We start from the raw sequence: 18,919 nt of genomic DNA, 5'->3' as shown, positions 1-18,919 counted from the left end.
ATATTTTTATATAGGCTCTGCATTATGCCCATATTTGTTTATTTTTTCCCCTAATTTTCAGTCTGTTACTTGGAACATTGCTCCTTAGTAGTAATTAAACTGTTAAGTGGCAACTTTTTCATGCTGGATCTATTCTGCCCACCCTACACCACTTTTTTTTTGAGACAGAGTTTCACTCAGTCACCAGGCTGGAGTGTGATGGTGCAACCTCAGCTCACTGCAATCTCTGACTCCCTGGTTCAAGCAATTCTCCCGCCTCAGCCTCCGGAGTAGCTGGGATTACAGGCGTGCACCACCAAGCCCAGCTAATTTTTTTGTATTTTTAGTAGAGACGGGATTTCACCATGTTGGCCAGGATGGTCTCCATCTCCTGACCTTGTGATCCACCCACCTCAGCCTTCCAAAGTGCTGGGATTACAGGTGTGAGCCACCGCGCCCGGCCCACAACTTTTTTTTAAAGCTTTTTCTTCTAGGAGCCTCTTCTCCACGTCAGGCATAAGGAGGAGGTTTATTTTAATGACTTTCACCTTCCAGGTCTTTCCAGACATAAAGGAACTAATGTGTAAGTGCATTAATTGCCAAATCTCACAAGCCACACTGCTATGATTCTTGTCGTACAGACTCTAAATAAAATCGAACTAAGAATGCAAGTTTTCCTAGCCTATATCCGGTCATGGAAACCAGTTTAGTACCTATCCTGTACCAATGTTGATAGCCAATCATTACTGCCCTTTCAAGTAACAATAAAAACTAAGTTAAGCTAAAATAAATATATCTTTCCTCTTCCTCCTCCTCTTTCTCTTCTTCCTGTTCCTCCTCTTCTTCCTCCTCCTTTTCTTCTTCTTGTCTTTCTTCTTCTTTTTTTTGAGACAAGAGTCTCAGTCTGTTGCCCAGGCTGGAGTGCAGTGGTGTAATCATGGCTCACTGCAGCCTTGACCTCCTGGGCTCAAGTGATCCTCTTGCCTCAGGCACCCATGTAACTGGGAACACAGGCATGTGCCACCATGCCTGGCTAATTTTTAAATTTTTTATAGAGAGGGGGCCTCAATTTGTTGCCCAGGCTGGGGAAATAAGCTATTATCTTAAGTTTTTAAATGTTTTTATGCAAAATATTTAATTGTTATTTTAGTAATAAGAGAGTATTTGTTGATTCTTTCTAGTGTTGCTGCAAAATGTTGAAATGTGTATAAAATGTCAACTGGGGCATATTTAAGGCAAGATATTAAGTAACATGTTGTCTTTACTCTGAATTCTTATTACTGATGTCTAAAGGCACTAATTTCTCTAAAGTTGTATCTCAAAGTATCTAAAGTCATTCCTCTGTTCCTGACTGGCATTTTCAAACATTATACCTGATATTACATATAACATTGTAGCATAATTCCATTGTTTGAGACAAATTATGTATATGGGTTTATTGCTAATTTATTGGGAAGGTCCATTGTACATGTTGAATGAAACACATTATTTCCCTATTTTAAAAAACTGGTTTAGTTAATATAACAGGACAAAATAAAATCATATTCTATGGTACAAATAACATAAAATATAAAATTTCCTAGCATAGATCATAGGATTAAAAAGGTAAAAGCAGATAGAGCAGAAGATAGTTATGTCTAGTTTGATCCTGCTGCCTCATCACTCGTGAGCCACATGGAGAGAACTTTTCGCCTGCATTTGTAGGCTACCAGCTGTCTCTCCTTTCAACTACTACACTCATCGCCTCTCCACCTTACCTCCCATTTACTCCCCCACTCATTGGAACTTGGCTTTCATTTCCACTGCTTCACTGAAATCTCTTTGGCAAGGGTTACCAAAGATCTCTATATTGCTAATTCAACTAGGACTTTTTCATCCTTTCTGACATCTGTCTTGCATTTAACACTGTCAGTCACTCCTTGAAATTCTTCCCTCTGTCAGCCTCAGTGACAGCATTCTCTTTCTGTTGCTGCTTATCCAGATTCCTCCTTCTTCCTCTGCCCACCTTTTACACTTTGGTCTTTCATTATATGTGGTTCTTGACTTACTGGTGTTCCTCTTCTACCTATTCCCTTGGGAGTCCTGTCCCATTGGCAAACATGATGGCAGAGTATCTTCCTGCATACGGTATAAGAGGTTGGGTAGAAGGGTCTGACACAGAGTAGATTCTCAATAAATACTTGTTGAACGAATCAAGGGGTTATATTAAAATATTTTCCCCAGAATAGACGTGATTAGAGAATCTTAGGGTCTGTGGCAGGAAAGAAGGCAATACAGAAAAACAACATTTGCTAAGTGCTTTCTTCAAAGCAACTTTATCCCACTGCAAGTTCCCAGATTCCAGCTTTCCTTCACTTTCCTCTTCTTTGGGTAGTCATCTGCCAGCAGAATGACAATGTATCTACTTCTGGCAAAGAGTTTTCTTGGGTTTCTGTAGTTGGGAAAGTCACATCAGGACTTTATTGGTCTCTTCTTTTGTGTAACAGCAATAATCATATGCACATTTACCCACCAAACAGAAGCCAGCCCTTTATGTAACCCCCAGTGTGTTTCTGGAACGTCCTCCTATGCAGAGTTTGCCTAGCACAGCTTAAAAATTGCAAGGAGGATGCAGAATGTGCTGTGGAATTGTTTGTGTGTAAAACTGTTTGACCTCTCATGATGAGAGCTTCTTGAGAGCCTGAAGCCCTGTCATTTCTGTGGAAAACATTTATCCTGGCCAACTCAAACACACGGTGTTCGAGTTGAGCACTGTCATTTTGAAGGAATCACTGGAGAAGCACTATTGAGGTAAAACATTACAAGAATCCGTTTCTCTAATAAGGACATTTGAAAGATACACTACACATTCTTATACCAACTTTAACCACTCTTCAATCCCAGACAGCAGTCAAACATAAGGTCACCAAATTTTCCTATCATACAGTGGATAATAGAATTTAATTAAATAGGGGGCTTCTCTAGTTACCCAATTATGGGCTGAAATTTAATATGGCACAATTGCCTCTGCTTTTTACGTTTATGAAATATGCAATGTAGTTCTTACAGGGGCTCATCAATCCTGTCTCCTAGGATAAACTGCAGTATGTATGCCACAGTGGCTCCAAAATAGACCATTTTAAACGTATTTATGTGATGGTTTTTTCTCTGAAAAGCCACGGCTAAGATATGTGAAGGCCCTTCCTCAGGGAAGTTTCCTTTGGGAAGCTTCCTTCCAAAGCTTTCTCTGCTTGGGGGATGTGAGTTTCCAACTCATTCTCGGATCCCAGACAGAGCTGAGATACTGTACAAGGTAACCTTTAATTTGAGCCCCTCTTTCCCCTCAAAACAACCCCCACATTCTTTCCTAATGTAAAGATTTCCAATAACAGCACAAAACTAGCAGTTAATAATAGGTCCCAACATGTAAATTACAGTGGTCTCCAAAAATAAAGCTTCATGGGGGAAAAATTTGCAAGTTACCACTGTGAGGTAGATGCAGTAAAGAACAGTTTCCTCGCACCATGGAAATCTGGATGTCTTTGCACAACTGGCAGACAAATATTCTGAACACAGTCCTTAGAAATGATTTTTTTGGTGTAAACCAAATTATGACTTTTCCCTACCTCGCCTCTCTGTCTCCTTCTCCTCAACGAACCTTACAATTAAACACCCAAAGCTTGTTCCTAAGTCTTTCTTTACATTTCTAGAGAGCAATTAAAAAAAAAAAAAGGCAAAGCTGTAATCCGTTACCTTCTTAGCACTTTGTCTAAGGTGATGACTGGGACCATGTGTTATTTGTGAAGTTTTCTTTCTTGCCAACCAGCCCATAAATGCTTACATCCTTGAGATCCTTAGAATAAGAGTGCTTGTTAAGGATTTCAAAAGAAGTGCTCCCAAGAGGCCCTCTTAATTCATACATTCTGAATAGCTTCCTCCCCCACTAAGATTCTCTACTCTTTTTATTAATACTACCAAGGAACACTGGGCAGGTTTGTCCAAAGAAATCCATTTAGAAATTCCATGGAATAGAAAGTTCACTTGTCTCTTTAATTCAGGTCTTAAGGAAGGTTGAGTTGTCACCCTCACCATGGGGGGGATCAGTGATCCAGCCTTGGAGGGCTTTGTAATTTTTATAGACCTCTTGCCTTCATCTTTATTTCAGAATTAACCGCCTTCTTATCTTAAGTCATTTAGTTCATGGACTGCTTACTCTTGGTGAAATATCTTTGTTGAGGACTCTGAAGGTTTTCACTTCAGAGAACAGGACAGCTGAATACCACATTGTGCATGGAGGTCAAAGGTCGGCACTGGAGAGAAAACCCAGCTAATGCATTGTGAAAGACCTTCATTTTTATGGGTGAGTTTTCCATGCATGTGAAAGTAAGCACATCTCTCACCTATTACAAAGCTTTGAACAAAAAAAAGAACGAAAAGAAAAAGGAATCTTAATTCTTAACCAATAAGTGGATGAAGTAAAGATCTTATTCCAGAGAAACAAACCATTCACAGGTGTTCAGGCAAGGTAAAAAGCCACTCACGACATGCCCCAGGCATGACATCCTGCCCACTTACAGATGAAGAATGAATGCAGGAAAGAATAACAGGGAACTGAAAGGATTTAAACTTCTCAAACCTTCACCTGCAAATGCCAGCTTTACCAAACATTTTTGAAAGGCAGATGTTCTACTCAGTTTTTACAGAATCAGGTATTGAAGTGTCTATAGTGCTTTGCAAATATTAATACCTGACCATTTTCGTAACCGGTTATTGCTTTCAACACCCCATGAGATTTGGATTGCCATATTTCTGTATCAAATCCTTACTGATGCACTTTCCATTCAGACAAAATTCCATTCTCTCTAAACTGTCTTATACCCATTATGTGCCTCTCAACTGCCAGTGAACTTCATTCTTCTTCAAAGGGGGGAAACTAAGGCTGGAAGATTTGCCCTCAGTCGTGGAACAAATCAGTGAAAAGAACAGCATTAGATGTTTAGGTGCTTTATCTCTTCAGTGCTTAAAAATGCGCTCCAACCTGGGCTGGATATCAAACATATACTTAGCAGGACATCAATCCTTTTCCTGGCTTCTCTGACATGTTATTTTACATATGCTTTCCTCAAGATGCCTCCTGCCACATCACCTCCCCTAGGTTGGAAGGCAGAACAGTTTTTGTTATCTAAAGATACATATCTTAGAGAAAAATAACAATTTTGAGAACACAGGAAATGACTGGCTAGGAAATTACTTTTGGTATTAACATGCTTTTCTTGGGCAACTATGAGTGAAATTCCTGTTCTGAGGCTTTATGATCAGTCTAGGACTTTTGGCATAATCCTTAAAGAAGTCAAAAGAAGGAAGATTGAAATTTAAAGAAGAGAAAGTTAATCAAAATCAAACTGGTTTTGTTTCTAGAGGAGATGCCTTCAGGCAATAGACAGAAATAAAAACATCCTGCTCTTTCTTCCATCCTGTTCTGACACAGGGTAGATCCAGACCACTTTTCAATTTAGTAAAGGGGTCCTCACAACTTCACCCCACCCTCCAGCCCTACTCCAATCTCAGAAAGGCAGGCGGGCCAAAAATTCCTGCCTGCCTTTCTGAGATTTGGAGGTGACAGCCCCTCTGGGCATCAACCAAGTGGTAGGTGTGAGTAAATATAAATTTCATCAATTATTACTCCAAAGAGTTGAAAATGAATAAATACAAGCTATGACTTGGTCACTAAAAATATGTCCTCTGTCTCACTTAGGGAGAGCTTATTTAGATCTCATACAGATTTGGAGAAAGAAAGACACAGAAAAGACTTAATTTGGTGGCTTGCAAGCCCTTTTTTAAGAAAAGCAATAGTTTTTACTAACACTTTAACTGGAAGTCCTCAATGTATGAAACAGGTAAACACAGGGCTGCTCTGTTTGAAAAGGAGGCAGAGGCATCAAGTCCACCTGCCCCTCTTCCTCCACTCCCCACCCTGACTTGGTCAACTCTCATACCATGAACAGTTTATCTCAGTCATTTCTTCCCTATCACTGATGCACCAAGTCATCCAGGCAGATGGGTGTTTTTCTGCTTTGGGAGACTTCCGGGGAAGGGCTTTTCATACCTTCCTTAGGCACTCATTACATGTAAAACCCTTGCAGCAGTAGGTCTTATAAAAAATTACACAGAAGGTTGCCAGTGAACCTCAGTGTCATTCAAAGTACTAAGACCAATAGAGTTTTTCCTGATACACTTCTGCTTTTCCAACTTGAGTCTTCACACCCATACCTACAGTGCATTATCAAGTCCAGTGTCAGTTTCTTTAAGATGGAGCAAAATTTTAACAACATAAAGCAATCTGAAAGCGAAATCCTCTAGAGTTTTATAATCTCCTCTAACCTTTCCAGTCCTACATATAACTCAGCAATATGCCTTTTCTCTTCTTTTCATTTTGGAGACAGAATTGCTCTGTTGCTCAGCTGGAGTGCATCTCGATGTCATAGGCTCAAGTGATCCTCCAACCTCAGCCTCCTGAGTAGCTGGGACCACAGGTATGGGTCACCATGCCTAGCTAATTTTGCTTTTTCTTTTCTGGAGAGACTGGGTCTTGCCATGTTGCCCAGGCTAGCAATTTCCCTTTTGAAACATCCAATATAGTCTTTATGGAAACAACTTTCTTTTTATGTTCGTATTTCATCAATTTATGTAATAATTAAATTATCCAAGTTCAACTGGCATAAACAGGTTTGGGAGCAAATGCAATTCTAGGAAAGCATTCAACTTGATTGGTGGAGCAGAAGGATGCAGGCACACTTGAGAGTAGCCTGTTGGCAACCTGTGCTCCGTGTGCAGAAGGCACACAGTCAGAGGGAACAGTGAGCAAGTTGGTGCAAAGGCTGTGCTCTATCTGATGCCCAGAACCATTTTGGAAAGACAAAAGTGAAATTCACAAGGCTGAAGACATCATCACAGCTCCCCTTCTGACTTTTGCTGCTTTTCAATATATTTCTCTTTGCTTCACTTCTGAATATTTTGCTAAATGGGGATGAGGAAGTGAGGCTAATAACTGTTATTGCTGATTCATTGGGCTGAAATCACATGGCCAGCATTATTTAACTTTATGACATTATTTCACTGGTAGAATTATTCTCGGTTAGAAAGAGTCTTTTTCTTTTTTTGAAATGGAGTCTCACTCTGTTGTCCAGGCTGGAGTGCAGTGGCATGATTTCAGCTCACTACAACCTCCGCCTCCCAGGTTCAAGCAATTCTCCTGCGTCAGCCTCCCGAGTAGCTGGGATTGTAGGCACCTGCCACCACACCTGGCTAATTTTTGTATTTTTAATAGAGACAAGGTTTCACCATGTTGGCCAGGCTGGTCTCGAACTCCTGACCTCAAGTGATCTGCCTGCCTCGGCCTCCCAAAGTGCTAGGATTACAGGCGTGAGCCACCGCACTGGGCCAGAGAGAGTCTTAGTTCAACTTTTTAAAAGGGACGTGGGGTAGCTAAGAGCCCTACCCGAGCAGACTACTATGTCAAAACCAGACACCAAACCCAGGAGTCCCAGCTTCTTTAGGGGGCTCCTGTAGGCTCCACTGTCTCCCTGGCAAAGCAAATTTTTTTCCAGGGTCTTGTGGACTCTCTGGGGATCAAAGCTGCTTTTACAATGAATAGCTCTGTGCAAATTCCCAGAATTAGTTTCTCAGATAGCAGGAATGCTCCTAAACGAGGTTGCGCATGAGTAAGCAATGATTTCCTCCCTCCTGCAAGAGGCTCACCGCTAGTTTCTCAGACAGAGGACGTGACTGGCCACTTTTGCCCCCTGAGGTTCTGAGGCCAGGGGTAGAGCTTGGTGGAGGCTGGTAGGTTCCCTGCTGAGGTAACTGAAGTGCAGCAGCCCAGATTCCATCTCCCTTTCTAAACACTCCACACATGCGAATGCTGGAGGAGCACAGCTTTGCCAGGGATTTCCATGTGAAAACCCCAAAAAAGAAACAACTTGAAATATCATGGCAAACATGAGATGCACCCATAAAAGATGAAAGCAATTGCTATAAACCACGTGAAAAGCTGGTGTTATTACATATACCTCCTCCTTCACACTGAATTCATAAGAGTGAGAGGAGGACCCTTTTAATGGGACAAGGAAAATTAATAAATTAACATACTGCTCATATACTGCAAAGGTAATAATTCCAAAACACATTATGAGCACTGAGAAGAGTAGTTTTTATGAAATTTTCTCAGAGAGCTGCCTTTCCAGGGAAGGCAATCAACAATCTTCCCCAGGACCAGCTCAACACTAGCCTAGAAGGCATCTGCAAAGTTGTTAGGCATGAATCCCATATATTGGGGACCCACTCCGGTGGGGTTGCCATAAGGAGCTCTGGGTTCTGGAAGAAGGATCCCAGGGTAAGCATTCAGTAACAGCTGGCATAGGAATCTGAGTTGGCAACCCAGGACCTGGAAACTACAAGGATGTTTACCTAGAACTTATGAAGAGAGAAGCTTAAATGGGGGAAAAACAGTACAAATTATGGGCACCAAATACATATATAATATAGGAAATGGGAAGAAATGGCAGAAACTTCCAGAACATGAATGTGTAGCATAATGTAAACAAGAGATTTCATTAGGGAACTTTTTCCAGACAAGAGTGAGGCATCCATTTCCAGGGATCTGATTATCCACTCAAGCACTGCCCTTCAACCACATATCAGAGGGAATAAATAGGAGCAGGGTCTAGGATGTGTACCCTGGAACACCCTCTGCTGTCTTCGCCACTGTGTCTAGGGGCAAAATTCCAGAAATCCATGGCACCCAAGAATAAATCCCAAGTATGTGTTCTCCTTCAGGACTTTTGAGCCACAATTCCACCCCCTGGCAGAAATACTACTTCTGTTTTAAAGCTGTTAAAAACCTATTTTTAAAATCATACAGTTGGCAGATCACCAAAATCAAAACTTGATAGTCTAGTATAGTCTTATAGAAGAATTTAAAATAATCCATGAGAAAATGTTCCAAGCCTGAAAAAATAACACTTTCACACACACACCCGCACACAGGCAGGACCATGTGTGTGCGCACTGGGGCAACTGCTTGCACAGTCCCAAGAATGGGGGCCCAGGAGGATGGTAAAGATGACAGAGTGGGATGGGCCATATGTTCCAATTTCTTTATACATTACCTATTGATCCACTGCCCCATCAATTCTCTTCAAGATTTATCTCAGGCCCAGGGCTCTTCTTCTTCCTTCATACCTGAAAGTCTCCCTTCTTCCTGAATAGTGTCTCCAAATTTCTTCATTTTTATTTTTTTGAGACAGGGTCACACAGGCTGGAGTGCGCTGGCATGATTAGAGCTCACTGCAGCCTCGACCTCCTGGGCTCAAGTGACCCTCCCACCTCAGCCTCCCGAGTAGCTGGAACTAATTTTTTGTTTGGCTAATTTTTTGTATTTTTTTGTAGAGATGGAGGTTTCCCCATGTTTCCCAGGCTGGTCTTGAACTCCTAGGCTCAAGCGATCCACCTGCCTCAGCCTCCCAAAGTGCTGGGATTACAGGCATGAGACACTGGACCTAGTCATTCTCTCCAAATTTCAATGCAGTCTACATTTGAACTTCCGTGAGTTTCCCACACTCACTGCCCTCCTAATGTGCTGCTCCTTGACCTGGGCATAAATCTTCCTTTACATTTCTGACTTGCTTACTTCCTATTTCCAGCTACTGTTATTCCCCAATAACTGTTAAATACCCAATTCTATTACAAGTTAATCATAGTGTGGATTGGAATAGGTTGTCTTTTGTTATGTTTTTAGTGATTAACAGAATTTCTTGGCACATAATAGGCAATGAATAAATACTTGCTGGTGGATTTGCTTCCATTTTATGTACCTGTTATGTTTCAGGTGACATGATTTAACCTAATCGGAAGGGCTCTGTGTGTGACATGATACAACATAAATATGGTATGTCCAAAGCTGCACTGCTATATTAGTTCTTACAATGGTATCCTATCAGCTATTTTTTGTCATCATCAAAAGATCATTACTAAGTTCCACATATACAACACTTGGATAAAATCCCCTAGCCCCTAGAAACTTATAATTGGACAAAACTATCACCATATGGTGAGTAAATATGGGGAAAATATATATAGATATGTCTAAAAGCAAGGCAAGGCATGGTGGCTCACACCTGTAGTCCCAGCAGTTTGGGAGGCTGAGATGGGTGGATTGCTTGAGCCCAGGAGTTAGAGAACAGCCTGGACAACATGGCGAAACCCTGCCTCTACAAAAAAAAAAAAATTAGCTGAGCGTGGTGGCATGCACCTGCAGTCCCAGCTGCTTGGAGGCTGAGGTGGGAGGATTGCTTGAGGCTGGAAGGCAGAGGTGGCAATGAACGGTGATCGCGCCACTGAACTCTAACATGAGTGACAAAGCCAGACCCTCTCAAAATAAATAAATACAATAAAAGTAACTTCCCTGAAGGCTGGGGAGCCTCATTAGCAGCTCTTCTTTCTAGGAAATGACCATCCCAAAAGAAACTTGATTTTCAAGCTTGTAGAACGTACCCAGCTCTTTAGATTTACATTTAGTCTAGGGAGGAATGGCTGTATAGCCAGCCAGAGCTGGGTTTGAATTTCTGCTCCACTACTTACTGACTGACTTAGGACAGGCACTTTCCCTCCCTGAACATATGTGCACATCAGAAAAATGGTCACGTCACCATTAGCCTTTCAGGGCAGCTGGCAGAGTAAATAAGGTAACAAAGAAAACACCTATAAAGCACCCAGCTTGGTACCCAGGAAATCAGAAGTGGATACACAACTTTCCTCTTCTCCCCTCTTTTGAATAACTCATCCATTATTCAAATGGCACCTGCAACAACACACTAAGTAGGAAAACTGGTTCGTGAGAAAATTCATACTTGCTGTATATCCTTTGTAAGTCCACGGGTTATATCAAGCATTCCTTGATTATGCTCAATACTTAAGGACCAGTGGCCAGGCTGTTGTGTATGTGTGTACATATGCATGGATATTTGATATTCTTTCTTTTTCAATATTTCTTACCCAATCATGAGTCAGAGCCTTTATGGGATAAAGGCTTCCTAAGATGTAAATGTCCAAGAATTGAGCATTTCTAGGAAATTCCTGAAGCATCCCAAGAAAGTTAGGCTGAGGATGAATTCTCACATCCTACACATGCTCCACAAGTGTAGAATTATTCGATTCTGCTTCGATGGAAAGGGCAAGGGCAAGGACAGCCTAAGGACAGTCTGTTATTCCATGAACTAAACATGAGCTGACACTGACACCCAGGTCCAGAGGAAACAAGTCAGTGACACTATCAAAGACCTCCAGATAGGATTCCTCCAGACAGCAGTGAAAAATTCATTCAGTTGTTTGTCTCAGAGGATTCTGTCTTAGATATGAAGTCTGTGTGACTGATGAAGGCACAGTGATGGTGGGTCTAGGCAGAGAAGTTGGAAGATGACACAGAACCTCTCAATTGGGAAAAACTTCCCCATTTTTCCTCAAGCTCTTGTCCCTCGGGAAAACTCTTAGTTTCTCTTCAAAGCGCTAAAGAAAATGCTACCTCCTCTAGGAAGCTCTCCAGGGCCACTCAAAGTATGGCGCCTGCTTGCTTGGCTTTCAGTTACTGCACGTATGACCTGGTATCACAGTTACTTGCTGCCTTCTGCCTCCTCCACCAGACTACATCCTCCTGCATTATCCCCTCTCACATTTCTCATGGGTTGAAATAATATATTTAAAGTATTTGCTAACATTGATTGATCTGTTTTCATTGCAAGAAAACATAGGTCCTAAATGCAGGGACTATGGTCTGCCTTACTGCTCACTATTCTATCCCCAGTACCCAGAACTTTGCCTGGCATCTGGGAAGTGCTCACTAGAGTTTGTTGAATGAATGAATAAATGAATGAATGAATGAATGAATGAATAAGTAGAGGTCAGTTTCTTAGGGTTCTCCAGCACCCAGCATAGTGGCTGGCACAAAGTCGTCAGGGAGGAAAGGTTAAATGAACAAAATTGCGTTTTAAAAAATCATCTTTTAAGTTTTAAAAAGTGGTCTATTTTTATGTAAATTGCTATCCAAACCAGGAATGTATAAATATGCCATCCTCATTAGCATAGAATTTGGACTGAATAGAAACCTGAAGATGGGCAACGAAGAATTTAAGCAAAAATTAGAGATATATTCTAAGCTGGGAACTGTTCCATGTATTATACTCACAGGCATCCTCATTGGAGTCCTAGTAAGACGGAAGGAAAAGATGCTAAAAAAACAATCTAAAGAATTTGGGAGAGACTCTTGCTTCTGGGAATGACTTCACGTGGTCATAATTTCACTTATCAAAGCCCACATGTTTAAAGCATTGTGCTCTTCATGTTTTCTCATTGTCATTTCATCCTAGTAAGGTAGATCAATCAGGAGCTATACCCATTTTTTAGAGAGGAAAACTGAGGCTAGAGGCTATGCAATCTCTGTAAGGTCACAAAGCTAATTAGTAGTGGAGTGAGTTCTAAATCAGGTCAGCTGACTCCAAGTTTAGTAATCTTCCCACTCCCCACTGGTTGGGTGGCAATTATAATCTTCACTTCATTCCAACTACAGCCCCGGGCCAACTCCAAACCTTTGCTGAGGCCGCCAATTACTCTCAACTTCTGCATCTTCAGCATTTAGTATTCCTGGGACCTCAATTGGTATTGGTAGGAATAGTCTCCTTATAGCATAGTAGTTAGGGGTTGGCTTTAGAGTCAGACAGACCTAGGTATGAGGACAAATCCCACTACTGTGATCTTTAGTATGTTTACTTAACCTCCCTGTGCCTCAGTTTCTTCAACTGTGAAATGGGATGATAATAATATATACCTCACATGGTTATTGTGAAGATTAAATGGAAAAATGGTTACAAAGCACTTAGTACAGGTTGTGTTTTACAGCCTCATGTTAAAATGAGAAAAGGTGATTAGCTGAGATGTTAGACACGGACTGTCCCCCCTATTAAGATGCCTTCTGCTCATTAAGTCCCCCCCTCATTCCTCCCAAGCTCAGGGCAGGGGCTTTGCAGGAAGAGGTTAATCCAGCAAGTGTGGTTTGCCTGTGGTGTGCATGCCTAGCCCCATAAAACCCTCTAACGAGAGGCAGCTCGTTGGCTTGGCTGTCCCTAGGCATTCTATCCTCTCACAGAGGCTGAGTTTGTGCCAAGCCGAAGCCCTCTGCCCCAGGGAGTCTCTGTGGGTTGAGTCAGGCAACTGTAGTGAACAAGTCTTGTTCCCACTGATCCCCAGGCTCTAGCTAAGGGTTCTTTCCAGGAGGGAGTCTAGGAGTGCTGAATGGGATAGATGCCTGGACTTCCTGCTTGGAAGACACTGAAGGACAGTGTTTGCTGAGACAGGAAGAGAGGGAGTCTCCAGGAGAGACCATAATGTTTGAGATACACAAGAACAGTGCTTGTGGGCACAGTCTTCCACAATAGATGGAAGAATCCCAGGCATCCAGACAAGAAAGACATCTGCTCTGAAACAATGAAGAGGCCATGGACTGATCACGGCTCACTCATCAAAAGCTGGTCATGGAGATACCTGAGGGCCAATTAAGTCATTCACCCAGATACCCTCACATCTTCCCAGTGCTGCCTCCTTTGGAGTTTAAGGGAAACCTGATCCTGGAGGGTAAGCATCTCTTTGATCCCTGCTGGCCTCAGCGAAACATCATTTACAGGGAAAGTTTTGAGCCCTCCCTAGAGCAAAGGCTTGGGCTAAGCTCTCCCTCTGTGGAGTGGAGCCAGGCTAGTTAAACTTTATATGTGAAGTGTGGCAATTTGAGGAATAACCTCCACTTTACAACATCCCCTGTCTCCTTGCCTACCAAGAGCAATTGGCCTGAAAGTCTTGGGCTTGGATGGAAAGGAAACCACAGGCCTAACCCAGCTCCACCCTAGCAGGCTGGGTAGGTGTAACATGACCTGCCCCTCAACCTGGGCTATGGCAGACAGGTACCCGCCCTGGCACACCTGCCCAGAAGTCTGTTTCTGGTAAGGAGGTAGGTGAGTATTCAATAGCTATGGCCCCAGGATAGGGCACTAAGCTCTCTTTATAAGGGCAGGTTCCCCTGAGATGGAGTTGGGTAGAGGAAGGAGGCAGGGAGAATATCAATTCAAAAGAAAGAATGGGGTAACCTAGAAAAGGCTGTTGAGTAGGAAGGAAAGAATGATAGGCTCAGAGAAAGAGCATTGGGGTCACTTAGAGGACTTGCACACCCTCTAGGCATTGGGGAAGCAAAGAATTTAAGAGTAGAAGCAGTGCAAATATTGTTTGGGTGGCAATTATAATTTTCCTTGGGCACACCCTATGTGAATCTGAAGTAGGCTCTAGTTGGGGTGGCAGAGGTGGAGGAAAGAGAGGAGGTTATGAATAGTTCCTTCCCTTCTCCTTCTCCAGGACCCTGTGAGCTGTCCAGGACTCAGCCCAGGATCTAAACCTGAAGTCCCTACATGGGTCTATTCTCTGTTCATAAACTGGTTCCTTTTATGACACCACCATACCTACCAGTCATTTTGGCAAAGTGACCCCAAGGACCCAAGTCACATTCCAGGGGCTGCAGGGCTGCATTCTGTCATGCTATGGTAGGGGGAAAAAGTTTGGGGTCAGCGGGCCTCTGGCTTCCAAGGGGCTCCTGGTGCCCACGGTTTTGCAGGGCAGGAACGGAGGCAGAAGATGCCTCTCTTTTCAGGCCTTGCCCAGTGCTTTGCTTTTCCCCTAGACCTTTGTGTGCACAGTTGCAACTGAGCCCCTGGAAGGTAGTTGGGGCTCCCTTCCAGGCAATATGAGGAAGCAGGCGCATGTTACAGGGTGCAGGTCTGGGTTGTGTGAGGTTTGAGGTGGGAGTGGCCACAGCACCAGGCATAGGGCCCAGCCTCCAACTTCCCAGGTCTGCGGGAGGCTGAGGGGAAGGAGTGTGTATATGGAATGAGAATAGTGAGGTGGGAAGCCTCCCCTGCCCACCCCCCTGAAAAAAAACAGAAACCCCAGCCCCCTTTCTCAGGCCCGTGGAATTTCCTAATTCTCCCTTGGAAGTGCAGTTTCCAAGTCAGCTCAGAGAGTCCCAGGGCCAGCTGTGGTTACACTCACTTCCCCTTTATGAAGGAGCCTCTGTGCCTTGCCCTCACCTTACAAGACCAGTCCCTCACTGTGCGTCTCCCCAAATTGCCCGGCTCACCCGTTCCCAGGGTAGAGTACCAGGCTTCACTCTCTCTCGGAGGAATTCAGCCGGCAGTACGGTCACAAATTCAACGTCCCGTCCCTCCCGTTTCATCCTTCCGCCTCCCACCACCTCCTTTAACCCCAGGACGACCCCCGGAGCTTCCGGAACTAGGGTGACCTTGGCAGGGCCGGCCTGGGGCTGCAAGCCCCTCCTCCTTCCACCCGCCTGGTCCCCAGGACCCCAGACCCTCACAGCCCGGGCCCCCAGGCGCCACAGCCGCAACCATCGAAGTTCAATCAAGTTGCGCTATTGTCTCAGCTCCGTCCAGGTCTCCTGGGCGCCTAAGCTCCTTTCCTTCCCTTTCCCCTCCCTAGAGCCTTCCACACACTCACTCCCAGCCCCAAATGCCCAAAAGCCAAACGTCCAGGAGCTCGGAGGCTCCGGCGGCGCAGGCACTCCTCTCTCTGGCGGAAAAGCGAGCGCGGCCAAGACCCTCCTTCTTGCGGACCCCACACCCACTGCCCCGAGACTGCAGCTGCGGCGGAACTAGGGGGCTGTGGCTGGGCGGGGGGGTGCCACAAACCCGACCCCAGCTCTGCGGTCTGGCGGTGAGGCCGGGGGTGTGGGGGCGCTTACCTGCGGGGGAAATTCACTGTCCTTCCGGATCTGGGCAGGGGCAGATGAAGCATCTTCCCCGGCTCAGGCGGCCATTCACCGGGTGGGCACCCAGTGCCCCCCAGGACCGCTCTCGCCCGACACCCGGGGACACCCGAAAAGGTATGAGCTGTGGGCCACGCGGAGGGTCAGAAATCGAACCCTCGCCTGCCCTCCGCTCCCTTTTCTCCCCACCACCCGGGCTCGTACTTACGGCTCCAGCTGTACTTAAAGTGACAGAGCCCCATTTCCCCGCCGCTGACTTCTGTCCCGAGCCCCAGCGATGCAGGCTGCGAGCGGGCTCTTTAACGCCCAGAGCAGGTAGACAAAGAGCCACCGCAGCCTCCTCCGTTCCGGTGGCCTCGGAAGCCTGGAGGTGCCGACGGGGCTGGGGGCTCGACCTCCACCTGGGCTGCTCTGGAATTAACCCCTGGGATGCCAGCTGCGGTCCCTTGGGCTCTCTTACTCGCGCTGCACTGGCAGGAGGGGGTGTGAGCAGCGAGTCACTTCTCTCTGGGGCACGGGTGGGTAAGGAGTTGGGGAGGCCTGGGCAGAACCTTCTCCATAGAGGGCTTTCTCTCAGCCTCCTCCTGGCTCCTTTCCAGGCTTTTAGAAATTTCTAAAAATCGGAGCATGGGTCAGTGCATTGCCTAAAACAAGGTCCGTGAAGGGGTGTGGTGGGACACGAAGGTCCGATGGGGTACATATTGCCAGAGGTTGGCTCAGGACCCTCCCGGTCAGCCGGGAGCCAAGTAGGATGGTGCGACCTTCTGATGTCCTAACAACCTCAGGGGGTGGGGCCCAACATCTCTCCAGCATTCAGGAGACCAAAGATTAGGTGAGGTGTGCTTGCTGGGGGAAGACTGTGGGAGAGAAACAACAGCTCACAACACCCAACGATCTGTGCCTTTATCCAGGATCCATTTTCAGCTGACTGTTTAGGAAAAAAACAGTGGGATCCAGTAGCAGGGCCCTCCCATTGGGTTCCTCCCCACTGAGGGTCCTCCTGGTAACTTCACTCTCTTGGTTCCACAGAAAGGAGCCCTGTCGGGGAATTAGCCTGCTGCCCTCACCCTTGCTTCCTCCAGTTCTCACTCTTGGCTCCTGGAAGGGGTTAAGTGTCTATGGTTGGGTCCCAATCCCAATGTGAACTGGGCAAACTGGGAAGCCTACATTTTAGAGATGGACAAATTATACCTGCAGTTTCTTTAAGCGACAAAAACAACAGCAGCAATTTTTTAAAGCCCCCTAATGTGCTGAACTAAGATGACTTGGGACCACAGAGCAGTAGTCTCTAGTGTTTGGGCCGTTGGATGTGACTGAGCCACACATACAGATCCAGGTCACATGTGTTTTCTTAGGCCTATCTTTCCAGGCCTCGGTTTTTACAGATGTTAAGGGAGAGGTTTGCACTCCTGAACTCCTCCTCCTCGCTCTCACTGCCTTTAAAGAGGTCTGGGTGGTGCTTTGAGTCCTAGGAATAGTCCTTTCCCAAGCCCCCCAGCAATGCAGGCTGCCCCTACTATTTTCAGCCCACAGGTCAATGAACTTTGGGTAACTGGACAGCCCATCTGCCCCTACTACTCTAGCTACCCAATGCCACTGACCTGGGGCTGCAGCTCTGGGGTGATGAACCACAGTTCTTAGAGGGCGGAAAACCTCAGCAGAGGGATCTCCGTTTCCGGAGAATGGAACAGTTTAAGTTGGAGGAAGGGTCTTTGTTTCTGAGGTTGCATATTGTGGCCAAGTTTTCCAAATATGCTTGATCAAAGGGGAGTAAAGGGCTGCAGTGATCCTAGCACCAATTCCTCAGACTTCCCCCTAGCATAGGGGATAGACAGACTTTTATTCCCTTTACTCTGTCTAAGTGGTTTAGGTGGTAAGACTTAGAAAAGATGCACCAGCTCCCAAGCAGACCAGCTCTGAGGGGGAATCAGAGCAAGGCAGATGGTCCTCTCACATATTCTTCCATTTCATTCCAGGATGATGTCCCTGACCAAACCCTATCCTGGCTCTCCTGTTCTGATAATGTCCTGAGCCTCCCATCCTCACCACCACCCAAAACAGGGTGAGCACAGTGAGTTCTCTAGGGAGGCTCTGTCCATGCAGCTGTGCTGGAGCTGGCCTGGGTCATCTGGGGAACAGCTTATAGTGACGTGCCATAAGGGATTCTCTTTAGCCTCAGCCAACATGGAATCCTGAATAAAATGACTTTGTCTCAGCCAAAGGAATGTCATCAGCAGGGGATGTTTTTCTCCAGATCTAGCTGTAAGCTTTCCATAAGGTTTCCTCCTTTGTGGTTTTCTCAGCAGGGCCTGGAAGGAGGGAGATCTGAGGCCTGGAAGGGGTAGACATAGGGGTTTACTTGGAGGGGCAGGGGTCTTGTGCATGGAGCTGAACTGTTCCTGAACATTCCCTCGCAGCCCCCCAGAGACCATGTGGCTCGATCCCTCATCCTCATACCTGGAGGCCTGCCCACCCTCCCACCCTCCTCCCACTGTGTTTCACCTCACACAGGGACTGGAGGAGCAGATCATAAAGAGAATAAGTCTCAGCCAGTAGCTCAGCTCAGGGCAGAGGCTGTCAGCTGAGTCCCCACTGAGCATTCTGGGGTATAGGGTCTGTACACCAGAATGTACACCACCTCCTTCTTGGGACTGATTCCTGAGATGCCAGAACCCAACAGAAGGCGAGGTTCCTGCTATAGGTTCCTCTTTCCTTCTTGATGAGGAGGGTAAGTCCCACAGTAGTGTCTACCTTACTGCTTGGTGGAGGTTATTGTGGGCTTTTACAGGGGAAAGAGCAGGATCCCAGAAGCATTGCTACTTAAATAAATAACATGCAAATTAGCACTTGCTATTTTCAGTCCACAGGTCAAGGCACTTTGGGTAATAGGCAGCAGCACTGAAGAGAAATGCTGTCTGGGAGTTTTTTGTGAAAATATGAAAACACAGCCTCCCCTGTCAATGGGGAGCTCCCGTGCTTGAAGGGGCCCTGACCTTCCTTGCCTGTCATGAGGGTGTGGCAGAGTGGAAGGGATATGGTGGCACAGTTGCCTTGACTACAGTGGGGATGGGGTATGGGGGACGGGCAATG

The 18,919-nt window shown here is 45.5% G+C and overlaps 1 protein-coding gene across 5 annotated transcripts in view; it reads right to left on the bottom strand.

The window, feature by feature from the left end:
* Positions 1-18,919, bottom strand: part of LOC105484717 (neuron navigator 1) — a 191,637-nt gene that overhangs the window by 63,249 nt on the left and 109,469 nt on the right. Inside the window, exon 1 of one of the 5 annotated variants that reach the window (XM_011746581.2) lies at positions 15,806-15,999. The exons of the other annotated variants lie outside the window; for them this stretch is intronic. Within the exon in view, the coding sequence (XP_011744883.1) occupies positions 15,806-15,858 (53 nt within the window). The 5' untranslated portion in view covers positions 15,859-15,999. Of the gene's footprint in view, positions 1-15,805; positions 16,000-18,919 lie in introns of those variants that run through there. 5 annotated transcript variants of the gene reach the window in all.

Source organism: Macaca nemestrina, chromosome 1, assembly GCF_043159975.1.
Source record: "Macaca nemestrina isolate mMacNem1 chromosome 1, mMacNem.hap1, whole genome shotgun sequence".
Classification (NCBI taxonomy): domain Eukaryota; kingdom Metazoa; phylum Chordata; class Mammalia; order Primates; family Cercopithecidae; genus Macaca; species Macaca nemestrina.
This window is presented reverse-complemented; position numbering and strand designations above follow the sequence as displayed.